The sequence below is a fragment of the Elephas maximus genome, chromosome 18 (assembly GCF_024166365.1).
Source record: "Elephas maximus indicus isolate mEleMax1 chromosome 18, mEleMax1 primary haplotype, whole genome shotgun sequence".
Classification (NCBI taxonomy): Eukaryota; Metazoa; Chordata; class Mammalia; order Proboscidea; family Elephantidae; genus Elephas; species Elephas maximus.
Genome location: NC_064836.1, coordinates 47,327,868 through 47,352,523, shown reverse-complemented (window position 1 = coordinate 47,352,523; position 24,656 = coordinate 47,327,868). Strand labels below are relative to the sequence as shown.

The 24,656-nt window shown below is 38.5% G+C and overlaps 1 protein-coding gene across 4 annotated transcripts in view; it reads left to right on the top strand.

The window, feature by feature from the left end:
* The window catches only part of LOC126061805 (ATP-binding cassette sub-family C member 2-like), a 105,892-nt gene extending 93,632 nt beyond the window's left edge, over positions 1-12,260 (top strand). For all 4 annotated transcript variants that reach the window (XM_049858589.1, XM_049858588.1, XM_049858591.1 and 1 more), the window contains 6 exons: positions 1,792-1,893; positions 4,436-4,579; positions 6,284-6,442; positions 8,323-8,489; positions 10,339-10,533; positions 10,882-12,260. In XM_049858589.1, the coding sequence (XP_049714546.1) occupies positions 1,792-1,893; positions 4,436-4,579; positions 6,284-6,442; positions 8,323-8,489; positions 10,339-10,533; positions 10,882-11,011 (897 nt within the window). In that variant the 3' untranslated portion in view covers positions 11,012-12,260. The remainder of the gene's footprint in view (positions 1-1,791; positions 1,894-4,435; positions 4,580-6,283; positions 6,443-8,322; positions 8,490-10,338; positions 10,534-10,881) is intronic.
* Positions 12,261-24,656: the final 12,396 nt, after the last annotated feature.

The window sequence follows — 24,656 nt, the reverse complement described above, 5'->3', positions numbered from 1 at the left end:
TCTTCCTCTCTTTTGGTAGTAGCAGGATGCTGTCTCAGGACACAGAAAGAACAGGCTGATACCCAGGGCTGAGAATTGATGACCAGGAAGTTTCTGCTGTTACATAGTTGCCCAGAAGTTCCCTGGTCCCCTGTCCTTATAGATACATAGAGTGTGAAAGGGTAGGGGCCCTCTCCACTGTGGCATGGCCATCCGGCTCTGCCCAGCCTAAACACAGAGATACTGGGTGCTCTGGGGAGTGTATATGCCCTGCTGCTTCTCTGCTTATAAGTTTTTCCCTTGTAACCTCTACTTTATATTTACATTGCAAGGCACTGGGGGTCTATGTGTTTTCATGTGCCCTTTGTACAATGGCAAGTTCCTTAAACTGCTTAATGCAGTTCCACATGACCCAACAACTGTTTCAGAAAGATAAGTCTAGATGATTTTGATATCTTCCTTTAGTCCTTTATCCAGTGCCCTTGAGGCCAGTTGCATTTCAGACTTCAGAACTGGGTCTTCTAGAAAGGGAATGTGATGTGTATACCTCTGTAGGGCCTAGAGCATCACCCCATAATAAAACATTACTATTTCTCCACTGAAATGTATTTCTGCAATGAAATGAATGTGCACCCTAAGTGAGTTAAATAAACACTTTAAAGAGCCTCACACCACCAAATGAGTTGGCACCAAACACAAAAAACTTTAAACCAGCAGAGCTTTTTTTTTTTAATTGTACTTTAGATGAAGGTTTACAGAACAAACTAGTTTTTCATTAAAGTTAGTACACATATTGTTTTATGACATTGGTTAAGATCCCCACAACATGTCAACACTCTCCCTTCTTGACCTTAGGTTTCCTATTACCAGCTTTCCTGTCCCCTCCTGCCTTCTAGTTCTTGCCCCTGGGCTGGTGTTCCTGTTTAGTCTTGTTTTGTTTATGGGCTTCTCCAGTCTTTGGCTGAAGGGTGAACCTAGGGAGTGACTTCGTTACTTGAGCTAAAAGGATGTCCAAGGGCCATACTCTCAGGGTTTCTCCAGTCTCTGTCAGGGCTGTAAGTCTGGTCTTTTTTTGTGAGTTAGAATTTCTTTCTGCATTTTTCTCCAGCTCTGTATGGGACCCTCTGTTGCGATCCCTGTCAGAGCAGTCAGTGGTAGTAGCTGGGCACCATCTAGCTATACTGGGCTCAGTCAGGTGGAGGCCATGGTAGTTGTGGTCCATTAGTCCTTTGGATTAATCTTTCCCTTGTATGTTTAGCTTTTTTCATTCTTCCTTGCTGTCATAGCTTTTTGGTTTTCAGAATTAGGTTTGAAGTTACAGCATTGGAGTGCCTACATTTGGAGGTAGGGTGAGAAGAAAGATTTTAAAAAGAAAGATACAGAATAGTCAGAAAGTTAGGAGACTCTTTTGATGCATGATAGTGGAGAACACCAAAGGTAACGTTTGTGCACTATTTTTTTTTTTCTCAAATAAGATGTATATTTCTTTAGGAATATCCCATCTATCTTGGTATTCACCATTTCTTACACCAAGTGTGGGCTCCTTTAATAAATGTTTGACTTATACATATTCTGCTTCCAAATAATTCCATTATTTATGATATTAATGAGTTCAATATGCTTAAATACTTATATGTGTGTATATATATTAATATATTTCTAAGTTTGTGAAATAATCAAAAGAGGTAAATGAAAACTCTGAAAATAAACCTCTATTAAAATTAAATATTATTAATATTATGTAAAAGACTGAAGAATATGCTTTGAGTGCTTTTTTGTTTTGTTTTGCTTTTTGTTGGTTGGTTTCCCCAGATTACACAGTCTCTGAATTTTTGGGTGAGGAAAGCATGTGAAATTGAAACCAATGCAGTTTCCATTGAAAGAGTTTGTGAATATGAGAGTATGGAGAAGGAGGTAAGCATTCCTAAATAACCAATAAATGGATGTAGGATTAAAATATTTGAATGCACCTTGAGTTGACATTTAAAAAAATAAATTTTAAACAAAAGTTCAATTTTCAAATTTATGTTCTCATAATCAGAATTTCAGCAAAATTAAAACCTAATTTATTATAAAATGCATTAGTACTTTATATATCACTAAAATGGCAGGGGGTAGACACTGCCAACTGAATTAGGACACTCCATAAATTGTAAGATACATCCCTATTTCAGTGATGTTATAAAAATAAAATATAATAACCTATCTTTAAAAGGCACAGTGATGTATCCTCTATGAATGTAGGGTAAAATCTGCAACCTACAATTATAACTTTGTGGGGGTTGTATATTGAGGGAAGTGTCCTTATAGACATCTCATAATTATTTAGAATCTGATTGCATAGTTTTGAAATTAACCACACGCTAATGCGTTTATCTTCAATTCCATTTACTCATCATTAGCCTGTCTGTGGATGGGAAGGAGGAGAATAAATCAGTCTGTTTTGTTTCCTTTAATTAATTAACTGTGATTTGGGAGGTAGAAGAATTAGACTACTGATAGAGTATAATATTTGAGTTATCTAAACACTTTACTCATCTGAATTGCTTCTGCTTCCCAGTTCCATGGATTAACAGGGCAGATGGTAAAGTGACTTGAACTGTTTTACTTTCTGTATCTTCGTCAACCCACCTATGAAAGTATCTAAATCTTCATGAAATTTTTCTGCTTCGTATCTCTGAGGAAGAAATGTTCCTCTTCCAGATAAAAAGTTAACAATTCCAATTGTATTCTTGGCAATACCTCTTCATGTCTTCTCTAAGACTTTGCTCGATTTACCTCTTCTAATTCCTACATTTTAGCCCCCCACCCCTTGTTTCTCTCAGGCTATTGATATGCCCAGTTATTTTCTTCATCCTCAAAATAATCCCTGGACTTTGAATCTTTCTCTAGATTTTGCTCTAGATATTGCCTTGCCTTTACATAAAAATGTTGTGAAAGATTAGCCAACCTTTACAATCTCCAGTTCCCAGTATTCAGTTTGCCCAGCCTGTTGTTATCTGAAAGGAGCCCTGGAGGTGCAGTGCTTAACTTAAGCGCTCAGCTGCTAACCAGAAGGTCGAAAGGTTGGTTCAAACCCAGCAGCCACTCCCCGGGAGAAAGACGTGGCAGTGTGCTTCCTATCATAAAGATTACAGCCTTGGAAACCCTATGGGACAGTTCTAATCTGTCCTGTAGGGTCACTATGGGTCGGAATCTACTTGACGGCAATGGGTTTGGGTTTTTTGTTTGTTTGTTCTATTATCATCTGATGACTATTGTCGTCAGATAAAAATACCAGATGAAACCAGTTGCTGCTGACTCAGTTCCAGTTCAGGGAGCCCCACTCTGTTTCAGAGTAGAACTGCGCTCCCTAAGGTTTCCCGTGGATGTCGTCTTTCAGAAGCAGACCTTCTTCCAAGGTACCTCTTTCAGTTGGTAGCCAAGCACTTAACTCTTCTTGCCACTGAGGGATACCAAAACTGTTGCAAAAAATCTGAATGTGAAAGAGGTAAATTTGTCCAGATAACCCTCTTCACCCCTCTCTAGCCCTGTTTCTCTCCTTTCCTCTATAGCAAAATTCCTCTAAAAGTTGCCTGTACTTGCTGTTGGTAATTCCTCTCCTCTCGTTCTTTTTTGGACCTCTCCAAACAGGCTTTCCATCCTGCCAGTCGGCTGAAACTGCCCTTGTCAGAATCACCAATTGTCCATCCTCGGTCCTCCCTTTACATCTCTCTCACTTCCATGAAAACGCTTCACCTCACTGCCCAGGCACCGCACTCCCTTGAGTTTTAGTCTACTTCCTGCTGTTTCTCAAATGTACCAGGCAAGCCCCCTGGCTTGTGTCCTCAGCACTTGTAGTTAGTTCTCTTTGCCTGGAATCCATTTCAGCTGTTATCCATAGGGCTCGTTCCCTCATCACACCCTGTCAAACCTTCCTTATTAATCACCGTTATTAAAATTACACCAGCCCACCACCAACAACCCTGCCTATTTTTTGTTCTCCAAAACTTTACCACCATCTCACATGTTACATATATTATGTGTCTGTTTCTGTCTCTCCCCACCAGCACATACACTCAGTAAGGGCATTTGTTCATTGCTGAATCTCCAGCAAGTAAAACTTGAGGCATTGTAAACTCAGTGCTTGGGGAATGAATAAACAAACTGTCTCTATCTCAGCTAAAATTTCAGGTTACCTTCAGCTCCTGTGTAGGGTTTTAAAAGCTTTTTCTTAATAACTTGATAGTCTATGGGCAGCCTTGTCACCTCTAAAATTTTATTTCTAAGCTTGCCTCATAACTATGTGAGAAGTTTTATATTGGCAATATTTAAAACTGTTTTCAGAAATCGTAGTATCGACCAATATTGTCTTTCATTATTTAGCCTCACTTTTGTTTACATGCATGAAAATTCGTTTTGGGGGGAAAATATTTTTTATTGTAATTATAGTTTAAAAAAATTGTTTTGTTTTAAGGCACCTTGGATAATGTCTAGAAGGCCTCCATCACAATGGCCCAATAAAGGTATAGTGGAGTTTATTAATTATCAGGCTCGATACAGAGACGATCTTGGTTTAGCATTACAAGATATCACGTTCCGGACTCATGGGGAAGAGAAGGTACCGTATACATATTATGTATTTCACTTTCCCTTTTATCTTTTTTTTTTTTATCTGAATAAATTCATTGTTAAGGTCAAAGTATAATATGGCATTGAACATAAGATGACCTTTGTATCAGATTTCATATAAAAGTAATAAAGACATGTAGTAGTTGTTGTGTGAAAAATAAGGTTTCCTTCTATCAAAAAAAAAAAAGCATTTGTCTCATGCACTGTTGTGAGAAATGGTTTTACTATACATTTTTTACTTCCTCTATCAAGTAAATTGCAACAATAAGATAAAGCTATCTGTAATATGGTAGGAAACCCTGGTGGCTTAGTGGTTAAGAACTCCTGCTGCTAACCAAAAGGCCAGCAGTTTGAATCCACCAGGCGCTCCTTGGAAACCCTATGGGGCAGTTCTGCTCTGTCCTACAAGGTCACTATGAGTTGGAATCAACTTGACAGCAATGGGTTTGGTTTTTTGGTTTATAATATGGTAAATCCATAGGATGGAATATTTGTATAGTCAATAACGTAATTTTTCCAAGACTGTTTAATGCGATGCGGAAATGCTTGTGATGTAATTCAGTAAATAAAAGCTACATACAAACCCACTGATGGTATAATACCAGTTCTGGGTTTTAAAAGAGCAAGCAGATATGTACATTAGCAAAAACACTAGAATAATAGCTATAAAACACAGTGACTGTCTTCAAGTTCTGGAATTTCAGATGATTTTTACTTTATACTTTCCTACATTTTTCAGTTTCATAAAAAGGTATTTGTCTAATCAGAAAAATATTCTAAAGATAAATAAAAGTAATAAAAAAATAACTGCAACATCTTCTTTTCCCTTTTTTTCAGAGCTCTTTTGTAACCCAAAACGTCTGTTTTTCTAACCTTCTAAACCAGGTCCAAGGAGCCCTGGTGGTGCAGTGGTTAAACACTCGGCTGCTGACCGAAAGGTCTGCAGTGTGAACCCACCAGTCACTCATCAGGAGAAAGATGTGGCAGTCTGCTTCGTAAAGATTACAGCCCTAGAGCCCCTGTGGGACAGTTCTACTCTGTCATATAGGGTCACTATGAGTCAGAATCCACTCGATAGCAACGGTTTTGGTTTTTTTGGAAACCGGGTCCACAGCATTAATCTAAAGGACAAAAATCTTTTCAGAGCAGATGAAATTATCCTGGGATTTTGATAACCCCAAATTCATTCAACCCCCTCCATAATTTTAATGCAATAGTTGTTTTGATATGCCAGGGAAATTTACAGGCATTCCTTCGGATTTTCTAGCCTCTCTGGCAAAGGGTTCTGGTCCTCTTTGTTTGCTTGCTTGCCTGAGTGCTTGTTTTTTGCAGAAAAAAGGTAGAGAAAGCTCTCTTGTTAAAGTCCCAGTAATATCACCTTATTCCCAGTGCTCCTTCTGCCTCCATCCTCTGTGGCTAGTCCAGAGATGGTTCAGGTATCTTTCTGAGGCTACCGAGGTTCTCATACATGGTCCTGAATTACCCAAATCAGCCCTTCCAGTGCATGAGGAGTGTCTGAGTAGATAGCTGATCCTCAGAAGTCACAGTACATCTTCCATGACAGTCAAGGTTATTCTAGCTGACAAGATTAAATCTTACTGACCCAACGCCTAACATATTTATTGTCAGTTGCCAAGGTCCCATTCTCTTACAGAAATTACAGTGGAAAATGTTTATAATCATTTGATTACAGATTGGAATTGTGGGAAGGACTGGAGCAGGCAAATCAACACTATCAAATTGCTTGTTTAGAGCTGTAGAGAGATCAGGAGGCAAAATTATTATCGATGGGATTGACATATCAACTATTGGACTGCATGACCTTCGTGGCAAACTTAATATTATCCCACAGGTAAAGCTGTTTGCAGTAGTCTTTCTTAACTCACTTCTGGTGATTTCTTTTTCTTTTTTTAATTTGTTCCTTCTAAGCATATAAGGAAGCCTTGGTGGCATAGTGGTGAAGTGCTACGGGTGCGAACCAAAAAGTCGGCAGTTTGAATCCACCAGGTGCTCCCTGGAAACCCTATGGGGCAGTTCTACTCTGTCCTATAGGGTCACCATGAGTAAGAATCGACTTGATGTCGATGGTTTTTTGTGTTTTTTTTTAAGCGTATAAATCCACTTTTGGAAGCCAGATCACTTTAAATATATTATGAAAAATCACTGTGTAATGGAAACCTATTCAAGACTTTTACCCTAAAGCATTCTTCCTAAGGGCATTTATCTATTTGACAAATCAGTACATCTCTTTGAAAGTTTCCTTCATAATAGTAAATTTGAATGAAGAGATTAGACTAAAACACACTGATTTTGGGGGAGAAAAAATTACTGAGGCCTTTGCTTTGTTGGGAGGAACCCTGCTAGCACAGTGATTAAGCACTGGGCTGCTAACCAAAAGATCAGTGGTTTGAATCCACCAGCCGCTTCACAGGAGAAGATGAGGCAGTCTGCTGCTGTAAAGATTTACTGCCTTGGAAACACTATGGGTCAGTTCTACTCTGTCCTATAGAGTCGCTATGAGTTAGAATCTACTCAATAGCGATGGGTTCTACTTGTAGTTAAGTGCTTGGCTGCCAGCCGAAAAGTCAGTGGTTCAAACCCACCAGCCACTCTGCAGGAGAAAGATGTGGCAGTCTGCTTCCATAAAAGTTACAGCTTTGGAAACCCTATGAGACTGTTCTATTCTGTCCTACAGGATCACTATGAGTTGAAATTGAATTGACTTGATGGCAGTGGGTTTGGTTTGGGGGGTTGGATACTTGAGGTTTAGGGACACAAAGAGAGAAGAAGGGCAATAATTCAGTTGGGTTGATTTTCTCAAGTCTTTTGTTTATCTGTGGAATCAAAGGAAACTGATCGTTAAAAAGCATAGAAACCGGCTCAAGAATACACCACCAGAGTAAAAAATGGCGTATTTGAGTTTGAGAGATTTAAGCTATTTTCTGAGCATTTATAAAATACCTTTATGTTATCTTCTTCTAAAAATACCAAGATACTAAAATCTCTTTGTCATGTTGCTTAGGCATATACTTGTATTAATGAATTTACTTCAAAACAAATTTGAGTCAAATCTGGAATTCTGGCAGGGAAAATTTTTAGTGGAGAAAAGAGATATGAGTTATTCCTCTTTTATAAATAAATACAAGTGTAGTGAAGTATAGTTTCATCAGCCATCTTGTTATAGTGGAAAGAGCACAGACTTAGTCCTTTTTGAATTCTCTTCACCCACTTACCTTCTGTGTGGCCAGAGGTAAGAGGTCTTTGGAACCTCCAGCTCACTGTCCGTGAAATGGAGATATTAATATCTACCTGGGCCAGTATGCTTATTGATAATATTCTATACAAACTATATATTATAAATATATTGCATTATATAGTAGCCTTGACCAAATGGCAGCTGTCATCACCATTATTATAGTGTTTATTGTTGATATTGTTAGTAATAGGAGAGGGGCGAAAAGAATCGGGAACTTTATAACCATTTAATCTAAGTTGTAGTTTATTCTGATTCTTTCCTGCTTTTGTTCTAAATATAAAATGAATTTGATAGCCATATTTGGGTTGATTATTTTGCTTTTTTCTTATTTATTGTCAGCCTAATATATTTTTTTATATTAACTTTTATTGAGCTTCAAGTGAACGTTTACAAATCAAGTCAGACTGTCTAATATTTTTTCAAATAAAATACCCATGTGACAGTAGGAGTGCAGGTCACTGCTCTTTATTCTCTAGGATCCCATTTTATTTTCTGGAAGCCTTCAAATGAACCTGGATCCTCTGGACAAGTATTCTGACGGCGAGCTGTGGGAAGTGCTGGAATTGTGTCACTTAAAAGAGTTTGTGCAGTCCCTTCCCAAGAAGCTGCTGCATGAGATCTCTGAGGGTGGTGAAAATCTCAGGTAAGCTGCTAAGAGCAGAGCTTGCTGAGGTTATTCATTCCACACTCCTTAGAAACTTGAATTGGCCTCAAAGGGAAATTGCTCCTGAGCCACAAGGAGCGTGTTTGGGCTGTTCAAAGTGCACTATTGCCAATTCCCTTTAGGAAAGAGGGACAAGAATAAAATGTTAGCTGCAGGCTGGGAAACTACTGGTGAAGGGAAAGAAAGGGGAAGAAAAAAGAACGATGTTGTATGAAAAGCCACTATTTAATTGTATCTCGTAAAGATCCCTGCCATAATAGCCTTTAAACTTATTTACAACAAATGCAAGGGGCTACTTTTTCTTCATCGCTGTTTGATATTTTATGACAGTTGCCTTCATGTCATCGGAGACATAAGGAAAGTGACCTAGACCCCTTATCACCCTGCACGACATAATTCCATTTTTTTTTCTCTGATTACTTTCTACCTTCCTGTCTTTGCTTCTGCCACATTGGCCTTACTGCTTCATGACCATGTCAGGCCAGATCTTGTCTGCCTTGGGGAGTTTGCATCTGCTGTTCGCTTTACCTGGAACAAACTTCCCCTGGAAATCTTCATGGTTCCCTTTCTATTTCCTTAGTTCTTGACTCAAAAGGCAGCTTTTCAGTGAGGACTTCTTTGGCAAGCCCATCTAAAATGCCAATCCCCAGACCCACACTTTATACTTCCCTTTCCTGGGTGTTTACATTCTTATTATACACTTAAAAACAAACAAACAAACAAACCCATTACCGTTGAGTCGACTCCAACTTATAGCCACCCTATAGGACAGGGTAGAACTCTGCCCCATAGGTTTTCCAAGGAGCAGCTGGTGGATTCGAACTGCTGACTTTTTGGTGAGCAGCTGAGCTCTTAACCACTGTGCTACCAAGGCTCCATTATACACTTGGTATATTAAAAAAATACTGTCGTATTCTTGTAGGAGTCCCTGAGTGGTGCAAATGGTTAAGCACTTGGCTGCTAACCAAAAGGTTGGCAATTAGGATCCACCCAGAGGCACCTTGGAATAAAGGCCTGCAATCTGCTTCCAGAAATTCAGCCGCTGCAAACCCTATGGGGCACAGTTCTACTCTGACACACGTGGTGTTGCCGTGAGTCGAAATTGACTCAATGGTAACTGGCTGCTATACTCTCGTGCTATATTCTTATCCGCTTGTTACTATGCATTTTACTCAATTATCTTGTTTACTTTTTCTCTCTTCCCATAAGAAGATAAGCTCCTTGCAGAAAGAAATTTTTGTCAGTTTTGTTCATTGCTCTATTCCTGGAACCTGGACAAATGCCTGGCAACAGTAATCACTCAATAGATATTTGTTGAATGAATGAATGTTTGTGGGGGGAGGTAGAAAGAGAATGAATAACAGTATAATCAGGATTTTATTATTATTATTTTATTGGGCTTTAGGGGAAAGTTTACAGCTCAAGTTAATTTCTCATTCAAAAATTTATCCACGTATTGTTTTGTGACTTTGGTTGCAATCCCCACAGTGTGACGGCACGCTCCCCCCTTTCCACCCCGAGTTCCCTGTGTCCACTCATCCAGTTCCTGTCCCTTCCTGCCTTCTCCTGCTTTTGGACAGGAGCTGCCCATTTGGTGTCATATATTTGACCGAACTAAGAAACACGTTCCTCATACGTATTACTTTTTGTTTTATGGGCCTGTCTAAGCTTTGTCTGAAAAGTGGGCTTTGGGAGTGGTTTCAGTTCCTGGGTTAGCAGAGCATCTGGGGGCCATAGTTTCGGGGGTTTAATCAGAATTTTAGAACAGTAAAAGCATAACCATAGAGTACAGTTTTGAAATTAGTTTACTACTGTTTTTTTTAAACAGCGTTGGACAACGGCAGCTTGTCTGTCTTGCTCGTGCTTTGCTTCGAAAAACAAAAATTCTTGTCTTGGATGAGGCAACAGCCTCCATCGATTTTGAGACTGATAACTTGGTGCAGACGACTATCAGGAAGGAGTTTTCTGACTGCACGGTCCTGACGATTGCTCACAGACTGCATTCCATCATTGATTCTGACAGGTATGCTGGCTTTCTTTTCAGAAACGAAACGTTTCCCACTGAGATAGATACTGGGCATACAGAACATAAACTACTTGCCGCTATTAGAGAATTTTATCTGCACTGACAAAGAGATTTTTTTTTCTGATGGCATAGAAGGTATTTTCTAAAGTAATTAGAAGAAAATGTTAATGCTTAAAAGAATAACATTAGAAAACTTGATTGCTTTCTGAAGTTAGATAGTCCCTATATTTTATACTGAAATTAGCTACTTCACACAGTGATTTAAAACTTACATTAGCAGGACTAAAAAAGGTGAGATGGAATATTGATTATAGGTTGCCTGACTGGTTTCCCTTCATGTTGCAGAGTGCTGGTTCTCGACTCTGGGAGGATTATAGAATTTGAAACCCCACAGAACTTGATACACCGGAAAGGACGTTTCTTTGAAATGTTAACAGAAGCTGGAATAACTCAAGACTCGGAGGCAAAAAAATAAGTCATTTTAGCTGTATGTTGATTATACAAGATGAGAAAAAAAAAAAAGTGTAGTACATAAAAAGATGGGGCATAAATGCACAAGGGCAAGCCCCTGGGTACGAGTTGGCACAAACGCCTAATGGCCCCATAGCTTCTAATCAACCTGGGTTGCACCTTACCTTCTCTGTCCCATTCATGCCATCTGGAATGCCCACCTTCTCCACATTGCCTAAAGGGCTAAGAACCACTTATTTAAAGCACTGACTTCATTCAGTAGTCACCTCCTCCATAAAGCCTCTCCTGATCTCCCTCCCTGCACTCTAGTCTGGTTTAGATGCCCCTTTTCTGTGCTTTCATTAGTCCCGTGTGCATACTTTTAACATGGCAGGTACTGTATTCTATTTTAATTCTTTACTTGACTGTCTCCTCTACTAGATAAAGACACTTGAACGTAGGAGTTTGGTTTTAATTATCCTTGTATATTACATTGCTAGCATAGTGCTTTTCACATAGCTGATACCCAACAAATGTTTGTAGAAGGAACAACTATTTGTGTTAAAGTAATACGATATGTGTGCTTACATGCATCTACGGTATATGCTAAGCTACTGTACAGTTGATGAAATGATAGAGAAATCATGGAAATAATATTAAGAGCTATTCAGCTGCCTTTTGGAAAGGATAATTATATATTAACTGAATTTGATGATCTGCTTTATTTAAAAATAATGTTTTATAATATGTTTACTATTTATCTTTGAGTAAAAAACAGCAATATTTTCTATGTAATATCATAGTTTGCCTGGAACAGTCCCAGTGGGCTATGCATTACACGTATGTGCAGGAGAAGAGTATTGATATGTTATGCTAATCATATTTGAAGGGCTTTTTCATTTAGTAGTTTTATGTAATAGAAGCTATATTATTTTTCTGAATTGCCCTTCAGATGTGAAGTGTTCAACCTTCAGAGGTATTTTCAAGATGACTTTAATAAAATATTTTAACATGTTTTTGAAGGGTCATCAACCATTTCTTTTACCCTTATTTTCTTCTTCCTTTGTGTATACACTACTCTTGGCTCATCCCCTGAGTATTTATGGAAAGTTTCCTTAAATTATTATATCATATATTATCTGCAGTCTCATCCCATTAGAATCTTCTAATGTAACTTCAAGTAAGCTACTTGAAGTTTTGTCCTGTCTTTGCAATCCCTGAAGTGCCTACCACTGTGTTTTGTATTCAGTAAACATTGAATAAACATTTGAATTCTGTCTAAAAAAAAGGATCGAGATATTTCATTAACAGCAGTTAACAGATGCTTCAGCCTCTTTATACCTATAGTTTTAGTGACTCAGTCAATCTAATGGTAAACCAACAGTAGTGTATTCACACAATGGGACTCTATACAGTTTTAGCATGAATGTACAATAGCTACAGGCAGCAATATGGATGAATCTCAAAAACATAATGTTGAGTGAGAAGAGCTAGACTAAAAGAATACTATTACATGATCCCATTTATATAAAAGTAAAAAATAAAATTAAAAAAATATAAAAAAGGAAAAACAAATCTATACAGTGTAAGTCAGGATAGTGGTCACCACTGGCGGGGAGAAGAAATTATTGAAAGGGTGCCCAATGTGGGCTTCAGGGATAACGGTTATGTTCTGTTTCTTGATCTAAATCAGTTAGTGAAAATTCATGGAACTGTATACTTAGGATATGGACCATTTTCTACATATATAATACTTAAAGGGTAAAAATAAGTCAATAATAAAATTAATACAAAAATTACTAATGGTACTCAAAGATAATTTTATTGTGTTTTGAGAAATTAATATTTCATTTAAATTTCAATTATGTACATCAAGCGTGTTCAATCACTGAATTACACTAGAGGCTAAGTGCAGGGTACTCAAAGTGACTGGATTGTAGAAAGGTAGTATATTTGAATTGAATAAAAGTCATGTTTATTCAATGTTGTCTGATTTGTGTAAAGATTGTATAACTTCAAAATAGATTAAGAAAATAAATAAGTATAATTTCAGTATGCAGAAATGTTTGTCTTAGCTGATAAAAGGAAGATTCTAGGTAGCATTAAGTTGACTTATTTCAGGATAATGAGAATATCTGTTATTGAAAGCCCACCATGTGCTGGGTAACATGCAAAGCACTTGAATCATTAGTCATTTTCTATTCTCACGGACAACTATAACAGATATTATTATTATTGACTATATTTTGCCGAAAATGATACTGTGATTCCAAGAGGATCTTTGCCACTAAGGTGTCAAGCCCAGGTCCATGTGACAACAAAACTGATGATGTTCTTTCCAGTTCTCTGTCAATATATCTTATTCTTAGCAGAGTCTCTTAAAGAGAGTTTGTAGTTTAAGAACGAGGAAGAAAAAGGTTAAACCAATAGCTTTGTGAAATAGTAAATGGAACTAAAGCTTCAAATATATTATTAGTTTAATCCATAAGAAGTAGCCATTTCTGTAGGTTAAAAAATCATTGAATGATAGCAGCTTCATATATTTCTGAACATAGCTTCGATATCAGACTTAGTGTTAAGGAGATGTAATATTGTGTTTCAGTATGCATACAAATAATAAATAGTTCTGCCTGGTATGGAGGGCTTTTCTTTTAGGAAAAATAATCACAAAAACTAAAATAAGAAAGTAATATAAAATTATGGTATATACACCCAATGGAATAGTACGCAATGATAAAGAACAATGATAAATCCACAAAACATTTCACAACATAGATGAATCTGAAGGGCATTATCCTGAGTGAAATAAGTCAGTCACAAAAGGACAAATATTGTATGAGACCACTATCATAAGAACTCAAAAAAAGATTTATACACAGAAAAAAAACATTCTTTGATGGGAGGGAGGGAGGGGAGAGGAAATCACTAACTGTATAGTAGACAAATGTCAACTTTGGTGAAATGAAAGACAACACAATGTAGAGGAAGTCAGCACGACTTGACCAAAACAGAGGCATAGAAGATTCCTACACACATCCAAACATCCTGAGGGACTGAGTTGCTGGGGCTGGGAGCTGGAGACCATAGTCTTGGGCGATATCTAGGTCAACTGGCATAACATCGTTCATAAAGAAATGTTCCACATCCTTCTTTGGTAAGTAGCATCTGGGGTCTTAAAAGCTTGCTAGTGGCCATCTAAGATACCTCTATTGGTCCCATCACATTCAGAGCAAAAGATAAAGAAGAAAACCAAAGACAAGGAAAATATTAGCCCAAAGAACTAAAGGACCACATGAGCCAGAGCCTTCACCAGCCTGAGCCCAGAACATCCATATGGTCCCCAGCCACCACCTCCAACCACTCTGACAGAGATCACAACAGAGAGTTCGGACAGAGCGGGAAAAAAATGTAGAACAAAATTCAAATTCATGAAAAAAGATCAGATTTACTAGTCTCACGGAGATTAGAGGAACCCCTAAGACTATGGCCCCCAGACACTTTGCTAACTCGGAACTGAAACCACTCCCAAAGACCACTTTTCAGACAAAGATTAGACAAGCCTATAAAACAAAACAATAAGACTCATAAGGATTGTGCTTCTTAGTTCAATCAAATATACAACACCAAAATGGGCAACTCCTGCAAGACATGAACCAGGAAAGGACAGAAATTGGACAAATGGACACAGGAAACCCAGGGCAGAAAGTGGGAGAGCGTTGTTGCATTGTGGGGATTGCAACCAGAGTCAGAACACAAGATGTGAGTAAATTTTTAAATGAGAAACTAACTTGAGCCATAAACTTTCTCCTAAAGCAAAATGAAATTTAAAAAGAAAAGAAAGTGTCTTAGTTATCCAGTGCTTCTATAACAGAGATACAAATGGATGGCTTTAACAAACAGAAATTTATTTTCTCACAGTTTAAGAGGCTAGACATTGGGCTTCAGGGTGCCAGCTCCTGGGGAAGGCTCTCTCTCTGTTGGTTCTAGGGAAAGGTCCTTGTCATCAATTTCCCCTGGTGTAGGAGCTTCTCTGTGCAGGAACCCTGGGTCCAAAGGACATGCTCCCCTCCCAGCGTTTCTTTTTTGGTGGCCTGAAGTCCCTCTCCTTTCTGTTCAATACTCTCTTTTATATTTGAAGAAGAGATTGACTCAAGATACAACCTAATCCTGTAGGTTGAGTCTTGCCTCATTAACATAACAGCCTCTAATCCTGCCTCGTTAACTTCATAGAGGTTAGCGTATACAACACCCAGGATAATCACGTCAGATCACAAAATGGTAGACAACCACACAGTACTGGGAATCATGGCCTAGGCCAGTTGATGTACATTTTTAGGAGACAAAATCCAATCTATAACAGAAAGTAATATAGTGGTTAACAGTTCAGGCTCTGGAGATAGGGTGCCTTGTTAAATCCCAAATCAACTACTTATAGCTGTGTAAACCTGGGCAAGTTAGCTTACTTTTCTGTGCATATTTGGTAGTAATAATTGCACCTACCTCCTAGATGAGTTTGGAGAAGTAAATCATATTGTTGCTGTTGCTGTTGTTGTTAGCTGCCATCCAGTCAGTTCTGGCTCATAGCGACCCTAGGTACAACAGAACAAAATACTACCCAGCCCTGCTCCATCCTCACAATCATTGCTATGTTTGAACCCATTGTTGCAGCTACTGTGTCAATCCACCTCACCGAGTGTCTTCCTCTTTTTTGTTGACCCTATACTTTACCAAACTCGACATCCTTCTTCAGGGACTGGTTCCTCCTGATAACCCGTCCAAAGTATATGAGACGAAGTCTCACTATCCTCACTTTCAAGGCACTCTGGCTGTATTTCTTCCAAGACAGACTTGTTGGTTCTTCTGTCAGTCCATGATATTTTCATTGTTCTTTGCCAACACCGTAATTCAAAGGCATTTATTCTTCTTCTGTCTTCCTTATCCATGGTTCAGCTTTCGCATGCATATGAGGTAATTGAAAATATCATGGCTTAAGTCAGGTGCACCTTAGTCCTCAAAGTAACATCTTTGCTTTTCAACACTTCAAAGAGTTTTTTTGCAGCAGATTTGCCCAGTGCAAATACAACCTTTGAAATCTTGACTGCTGCTTCCATATGCATTGACTGTGGATCCAAGCAAAACAAAATCCTTGACAACTTCAATATTTTCTCCATTGACCATGGTATTACTTATTGGTCCAGTTGTGAGGACTTTTGTTTTCTTTTTGTTCAGGTGTAATCCATACTGAAGGCTGTAGGCTTTGATTTTCATCAGTAAATGCTTCAAGTCCTCTTCACTTTCAGGAAGCAATCTGAATATTGCAGGTTGTTAATGAATCTTCCTCCAACCCTGACATTGCTTTTGTCCTCATATAGCCCAGCCTCTGGATTATTTGCTCACCATATAGATTGAATAAGTATGGTGAAAGGATACAACCCTGATGCATGCCTTTCCTAATTTTACACCAAGCAGTATCCACTTGTTCTTTTCAAACAACTGCCTCTTGGGCAATGTACACATTCCCCATGAGCACAATGAAGTGTTCTAGAATTCCCACTCTTTGCAATGTTACCCATAATTTGTTATGATTCATCCACACAGTCGAATGCCTTTGCATAGTCAGTAAAACACAGGTCAACATCTTTCTGGTATTCTCTGCTTTCAGCCAGGATCCCTCTGACATCAGCAATGATATCCTTCATTCCATGTCCTCTTCTGAATCCAGCCTGAGTTTGTGGAAATTCCCTGTCAATGTACTGCTGCAACAATTTTTGAATTATCTTCAGCAAAATTTTAATTATGTGTGATATTAATGATATTGATCTCTTTCAGTTGGTTAGCCAGGTAGCCCTCTTTCAAATTTCTTGGCATAGATGAATGAGCACCTCCAGTGCTGCATTCATTTGTTGAAACATCACAATTGGAATCTCAGTCAATTCCTAGAGTCTCATTTTTCACCAATACCTTCAGTGCAGCTTGGACCTCTTCCTTCAAGACCATGGGTACTTGATTATATGCTACCTTCTGAAATGGTTGAATGTCGAACAATTCTTTTTGGTACAGTGACTCTGTATTCCTTCCATCTGGCTATTAATTGGTGTATGTTTTGCTCTGTATATTTTCAATAATAAAAAAAAAACAAAGAAATCCCAAGGTAAAGTACAAAGTTGATTAGGATGGCACCACACCACTGTGTTTCTTCTTGTATTCAACCATCCAAGGTATGCCAAAAGCTTGACTCCATCCATGTCATTAAGTTCAACTCTACTTTGAGGAGGTAGCTCTTCCCTCTACATATTTTGTGTGCCTTCTAACCTGAGGGGCTCATCTTTTGCACTGTATCTGTGTTCTGCTGCTATTCATAAAGGTTTTACTGGCCAATTTTTTCAGAAGTAGTCTGCCAGGCCCTTCTTCCTAGTCTGTCTTAGTCTGGAAGCTCTGCTGAAACCTGTCTGTCTATCCTGGGTGACCCTGCTGGTATTTGTAATACTGGTGGCATAGCTTCCAATATCACAGCAACACACAAGCCACCACAGTTAGACAAACTGACAGACGCTTTCTTTTCTGTGCTTATTTGGTAGTAATAATAGCTCCTCCCTCCTAGAGGGGTTTTGAGAAGTAAATCATATAATACATACAATCACTTAGAACAGTGCCTAGCATATAGAAAACATTCAATAATACGTTAGCTGTTATTTAAATGGAGCCCAGTGGCACAGTGATTAACAGCTTAGGCTGCTGACCAAAATGTTGGCCATTCACATCCACCAGCCACTTCTTGGAAACCCCGTGGGGCAGTTCTACTCTGTCCTATAGGGATGTTGTGAGTCTGAATCAATTCCACGGCAATTTTTTTTTTTTTTTTTTTAAATACCAACAGTCATAGCTCCTTGTAATCACATTCTCGTGTTTACAAAATCATAGCATGGGGCACATTATTAAGTAAATAAAAAGGGAAAACCTAAGCCAATGTTTCTGAAAGTCTATTCTAATTCAGAGCAACCTTGGGAAAACTGAAGGTTAAAAATAAAACATGCCCCCCAGTGGCGCACAATACTATCTCACTGAGATGAAGCAAAGCTGAGAAGGCAGCTCCTAGGGCTGCTCTCCTAGTTCCTTCCTACTTCTCCTTCTAGTTCCCGCTTTTCTAGCTGTCATTTTGTATGCAAGTGGACCATCAGTAGAAAACAGGAAGTTAGGACTTCTGGCTATGTATGAGTCATGTTTTTCTAAGTCTTAGGAAAAGTCAAACTCTGTGATTCACTTGGCTGCTATGCTGCTGAGTTAAGGAGGTAAAGGTAATGGATGTAAGCTCTATAAAGGCTGATTAATTGCTCTTGATGACTACTAAGGAGATTACTCAGTTGTTATTTATGGAATGACCGGTCTGAGCACATACATAGTTATCATAACAGCCCAAATGTAGTAAAGTTTCAGCTATTTCATGAAGCAGAAAGAGCAAATTAAAGATGAATAGATGTACTGAGTTAAATAGTATTCCCTCCTAATTTACATGCACCCAGAATCTGTGAATGTGACATTATTTAGAAATAGTCTTTGCAAATGTGACTGAGTTAAGATGAGGATATACTTGGGCCTAAAGCCAATGCCTGGTGTCCTTATAAGGGGAGGGAAATTTGGACATACATAGTCACAGAGACATATACAGAGGGAAGAGAGCCACGTGAAATTTGAAGCTGAAATTGTAGTGATGCAGCTATGAGCCGACGAATGCTGAGAATTGTTGGCAACCACCAGAAGCTAGGAAGAGGCAGGAAGGAGTCTTCCCAACAGCCTTCAGAAGGAGCATGACCTTGCTCATGCCTTTATTTCAGAATTCTACCCTCCAAAACCGCAAGAATAAATTTCTGTTGTTTAAGCCACCTAGTTGGTGGTATTTTGTTACGACAGTTTTATGAAACGAATGCGATAGGCATATAAAGTTTAAAAATAGATCATAAATCGAAAAATAGTTGATTATAAATTTGCTTTAAAACATTTAGATGGAAGATGACATATGTATTGGTTTATGTGCCAAGGGAAGTAAGAAAGGATCAATTTTCTGAATTTGTGTTTCTAAAGCTTAGGTCATTATGAATGCATTTGCGATTATTTTATTGCTATTTTTCAACTCTGATATGCCTAGTAGAAAATGCAGGATGACCAGAGAGGAAGATTAAACTGAATGATTTGGGATGAGGTGAGAATGGAGTGCAATGGGAACTAGGAACACGTATTAATGCGATTTCCACCATCACCAATTCCCTCTGAACATCTGCCTCTGTTCTTAGCATTTGGGCAATGATTTCCAGGTGTTACAGAAGAGTCTACTGCTTTACCGTATTTTTACACAAATAAGGCATACCTTGTATGTTTGTTTGCTAACTGCATCCCCACCCCCAACATTTTCATAAGAACGCTATGCTAATTACTATTATTTTTTTACAGCAACATGTAAAAAAAATTGGCACAGTGGCACTTCCAAAAAAATACCTCATGGGGGAGGGGCGTGGTTGGCAAACAAACCTAGAAGGTGCATGTTATTTGCATAAAAATATGGTACTTATATTGTCATAGCTGTCTATGATTTTACAGAAAGAATTAATGTTTATGATACCTAATGCCTTGAAAACCATTGTTTCATTTTTTTAGGTGATACAGGCAGCAGGGTAAATCTGTTCTTTATTCCCTCTTGACCAGAAGCATAAGCCTGACTAGTGACAATCTGGCCAACTATTTACCCATATAATCAGGGTTATATGTTAGATCATAAGGAAGAAAAGAAAGAAGTGTCAACAATTAAAGGGGCTTATTAAGAAAATGTGGAACAGGATCTCAAATTCTTACAGTATTCAGACTTCCTGGAGCCATTGAGGCTATTGCCCTGAGACAATCTTTAAACCTTAAACCAAAAATACCCCCTGAAGTCTTCTTACCCTGAATAATACCAAAAACCCAAACCCACTACCGCTGAGTTGATTTCAACTCATAGCAACCCTATAGGACAGAGTAGAACTGCCCCACAGAGTTTCCAAGGAGCGCCTGGCGGATACAAACTGCTGACCTCTCAGTTGGCACCATAGCACTTAACCACTACACCACCAGGGTTTCCCCCCACAAACAATAAAAAAAAAAAAAAAAAATTTTTTTTTTTTTTTTGGCTAGCTTAATTCGTAAAGAATATCTGCCTTGAGCACTGTGCTCTTTTAAAGAACTATGTATGTGGGAACAAATTGACAACTAGGAAGGTCGGATCGACTCCACGGCAATGGGTTTGGTTTTCTTTTTACTTTTTTTTAGTTTAACAGGGAAGGAATAATTTGGAAAAGGAGGGTGAGAATTGTGGCAAAACTTCAAGAATGAAATCAGTGTTTGCGAATTGTACATGTAGAAATTGTTGAATTGGTGCATGTTTTGCTGTGTATGTTTTCAACAATAAAAAAAGAAAGAAATCCCAAGGTAAAGTACAAAGTTGGTTAGGATGGCACCACACCACTGTGCTTCTTGTATTCAACCATCCAAAGTATGTCTGTTGCTTGTCAGCTGCAAATCCACTGCTTTATCTCCAGCATCACATCTGCATTCCAAGGAGAAAGGAAAGGTGAGGAGCAAGACATTTGTATAATCCAAATGTGTAAATTTAAAAAAAAAAAAAAAAAAGCCAACAGTTTCTACCTGGTAATTTATGTTCATATCACTTTGGTCAGAATTGTATCATGTAGCCTCTCCTAGCTGCAAAAGAAGCCAGGAAATAGAGTTTTTATCATAGAGGTTGTTGCTAATCCAAATAAAACTGGGTTCTGGAAGTGTGAATGAATGAGAGAATAAATATTGGAAAAGCATTTAGCAGAATCTGTCACAACTACTCAAGGTATTTCTCAACCTTGTCAAAATCATGTTAGTTTAGTAACTTGGGAGACAGAGCAAGAGTAATGATTACAACTAATAACTGAAATCCAATTTCTAATACTATATAGGCCATATTAGACAATTTAAGGTGAATAAATGAACTAACAGTAGAAATGTGTATGTATATACATGTCTTGGTCATCTAGTGCTGCTATAACAGAAGTACAAGTGCATGGCTTTAACAAAGAGAAATGTATTCTCTCACAGTCTAGTAGGCTCCAAGTCCAAATTCAGGGCATCAGCCCCAGGGGAAGGCTTTCTCTGTCAGCTCTGGAGGAAGGTCTGTGTCATGAATCTTCCCTTGGCCTAGGAGCTTCTCCGTGCAGGAACCTCAGGTCCAAAGGACACACTCTGTTCCTGGACCTGCCTCCTTGGTGGTATGAGGTCCCCAAGTCTCTCTGCTCACTTCTCTCTTTTATACCTCAAGAGATTGGCTTTAGACACTATCTAATCTTGTAGATCTCCTCAATATACTGCCACTAATCCATCTCATTACATCACAGTGATAGGATTTACAACACATAGGGAAATTACATTAGAGGACAAAATGGTAGACAATCATACAAAACTGGGAATCATGACCTAGCCAAGATGACAGATATTTTGGGGGGACACAAGTCAATCCACGACAATGTATAATACGTACATTATCAAAAATAGTTACAAGCGTCATATCATTTGAAATATTTTAGGAGGTCCTTTAAAAAACTGTTGCAGTGGAGCTGATTGTGACTCATAGTGATCCTGTAAGACAGAGTAGAACTGCCACATAGGGCATAGGGTTTCCAAGGTTGTAAATCTTTACAGAGGCAGACTGCCACGTCTTTCTTCAGCAGAGCAGCTGGTGGGTTCGAACTGCCAACCTTTTGGTTAGCAGCAGAGTGCTTAACTACTGTGCCACTAGGACTCCTTAGGAGGTCCTTTGGGTAGGTTAAATAATAGTAAATGAGGTTTAGAACAAACTGTATTTGTTCTTGCTTAAACATCCAAATAACTTTATGTGAGGCAAATTATTTTTTTCCAAAACTAAGCAAAAAAATTTTTTTTAATTATATTTCATCAAAATTCTCAGTAACTTGCAAAACAATTAGGCCCATGAGATTAGGCTCTTGAGGATATGAAGGAAAATAATGACTTATTTTGTTGTAGCATTTTCTTATAACCCCACTGTCTTAGTCATCTAGTGCTGCCATAACAGAAATACCACAAGTGGATCGCTTTAACAAAGGAAATTTATTTTCCTACAGTCTAGTAGGTTACAAGTCCAAATTCAGGTTGTCGACTCCAGGGGAAGGCTTTCTCTCTCTGTTGGCCTTCTCATCAATGTTCCCTCAGATGAGGAGCTTCTTCACGCACAGACCCTGGGTCTATAGGATGTCCTCTGCTCCTGGTGTTTCTTTCTTGGTCTTATGAGGTCCCCAACTCTTTGCTTGCTTTTCCTTTTATCTCTTGACAGATAAAAGGTGGTGTAGGCCACACCCCAGGGAAAATCCTTTTACATTGGACCAGGGATGTGGCCTGAACAAGGGTGTTACATCCCACCCTAATCCTCTTTAACCACAGGCAGAGATCATGATTTATAACACATAGGAAAATCACAAAAGGGAGGACAACCACACGTGGCCTAAGCAAGTTGACACATATTTTTGGGGGGACACAATTCAATCCACAACACCCACATAGACAGGTCATTGAACATATTTCTTCATTTCCTTATCTTTCTATTATGCCCCTTCATAATAGCAAATATTTATTTAGCACTTTCTATGTCCCAGGCACTCACAAAAACTCAAAATAGATGCTATTATCTCCCTTTTATACTTAAGAAGTCTGTAAATCCTAAACCTGCTTGTCAGAATGGAAAGGGTTAAGTAGCACTATTTAAATCTTTAACACTGTCTAGCAAATAAAAGGTATTTCATGGATACTACTAAAAAAAAAAAAAAAAATTTTTTTTCTTTTCTTTTCTTTTTTTTTTTTTAGTTTAGTAACTGAACAAAAACAGTGCCATGTGTTTGTTCTTTGTGATGCATAAGGCAGCACAGCATTGGGGTTAAGAACATTTAATTCACTGATTTGAATCGTGACTCTGCCACTTCATAGCTTTATAATCCCGAGAAAATTACCTAACATCTCTTTGTCTTCATTTCCCTATCAGAAAATGAGGATAGTAGTACCCATTCAGAAGTTTGTTAGAACAACTAATTGGTTAGTTATTTGTAAAACATTTGGAACAGTGCATGGTACCCTATTAACTATTGTTGCATAACAAATTAATCCAATTGGCTTAAAAAGAAAAATGTATCACCTCTTTCTGTGGGTCAGAGATCTGGAAGCTACTAAAGCTGGATAGTTCTGGTTCAGATCTATTATGAGGCTGCATTCAAGATATTCTTGACTTTGCCTGCAACATCTGAAGTCTTGATTAGGGTGGGCGGGTCTGCTTTCTAGAAGGCTCCTCACATGGCTGGACCTTGGTGCTGGCTGTAGGTTGGGGTTCCTCTTCACCTCTGTGGGGCCTCTCACCTTCCAGGGCATCTCTTCTCCAACTGTATTCACCAGCAAGATAGCCTGGTCTTCTTTAACTAGCAGATGGGCTCCAAGAGAGAGTGAGCCAGTAAGCAAGAGGCCGTGTACCCCAAACAGAAGCCAGTCTTTTAATAACCTATTCTTGGAAGTGACATCCCAACACTTTTGTGGTATTTTATTCATCAGCAATAAATCACTACATTTAGCCCAAACTCAAGGGGAGAGGATTACACAAAGAGGTGAACGCCAGGAGGTGGGGATTATTGAGTGTCATATTAGAGACATATGTACATACTGAGACACTGGGTATTTGCTTGTTAAATAAAATATGGAAGTGCCACTGTATTTTCTCATATATTTGAGCTCCTCAGTGATGGTAGTTAAATTAACCATGAAGAAGTCACAGGAACTAGTACTGTAGAGGATCAAGGCTACCATCTTTATCTAAGGGCTTTTTTTTTTGTCTTTTAGATGAAGGTTTAAAGAACTAGCTTCTATTTAATAATTAGTTTGCATATTATTGTTCTGTGACATTGGTTACCAACCCCACATGTCAACACTCTCTGTTTTCAACCTTGGGTTTCTTATTACCAGCTTTCCTGTCCCCTCTTGCCTTCTAGTCCTTGCCCCTGGGCTGGTGTGCCCCTTTAGTCTTGCTTTGTTTTATGGGCCTCTCTAATCTTTGGCTGAAGGGTGAACCTTAGAAGCGACTTCGTTACTGAGCTAAACGGGTGTTTGGGGGCCATCTTGGTTTTCTGCAGTCTCTGTAAGGCCAGTAAGTCTGGCCTTTTTTGGGGGGAAAGAATTTTGTTCTACATTTTTCTCCAGCTCTGTCCAGGACCCTCTGTTGTGGTCCTCGTCAGAGCAGTCAGTGGTGGTAGCTGGGCACCATGTAGTTGTGCTGGACTCAGTCTGGTGAACGCTATGGTAGTTGGGGTCCATTAGTCCTTTGGACTAATCTTTCTAAAGGCTTATTTTAAAAGATTATATTAATCAAATGAATTTCTTAAAAATAATCACAATTACATTGAAGTTTTTTGTCTAAAGAGTAATACATACTTTATTAGGAAATCAAAGTATAAACCATTGGCCAAAAGATCAGAGTATTATGCAGGATTATTTATTAACTCTCTAGATTAGTTTAGCTCTTGGATCTATTATTTTCAGAATTCTGGAGATACCTTTTAAAGCAACTGTCTCTTCTAAATTAGAGAAATAAGTAAAGAAGTATATAA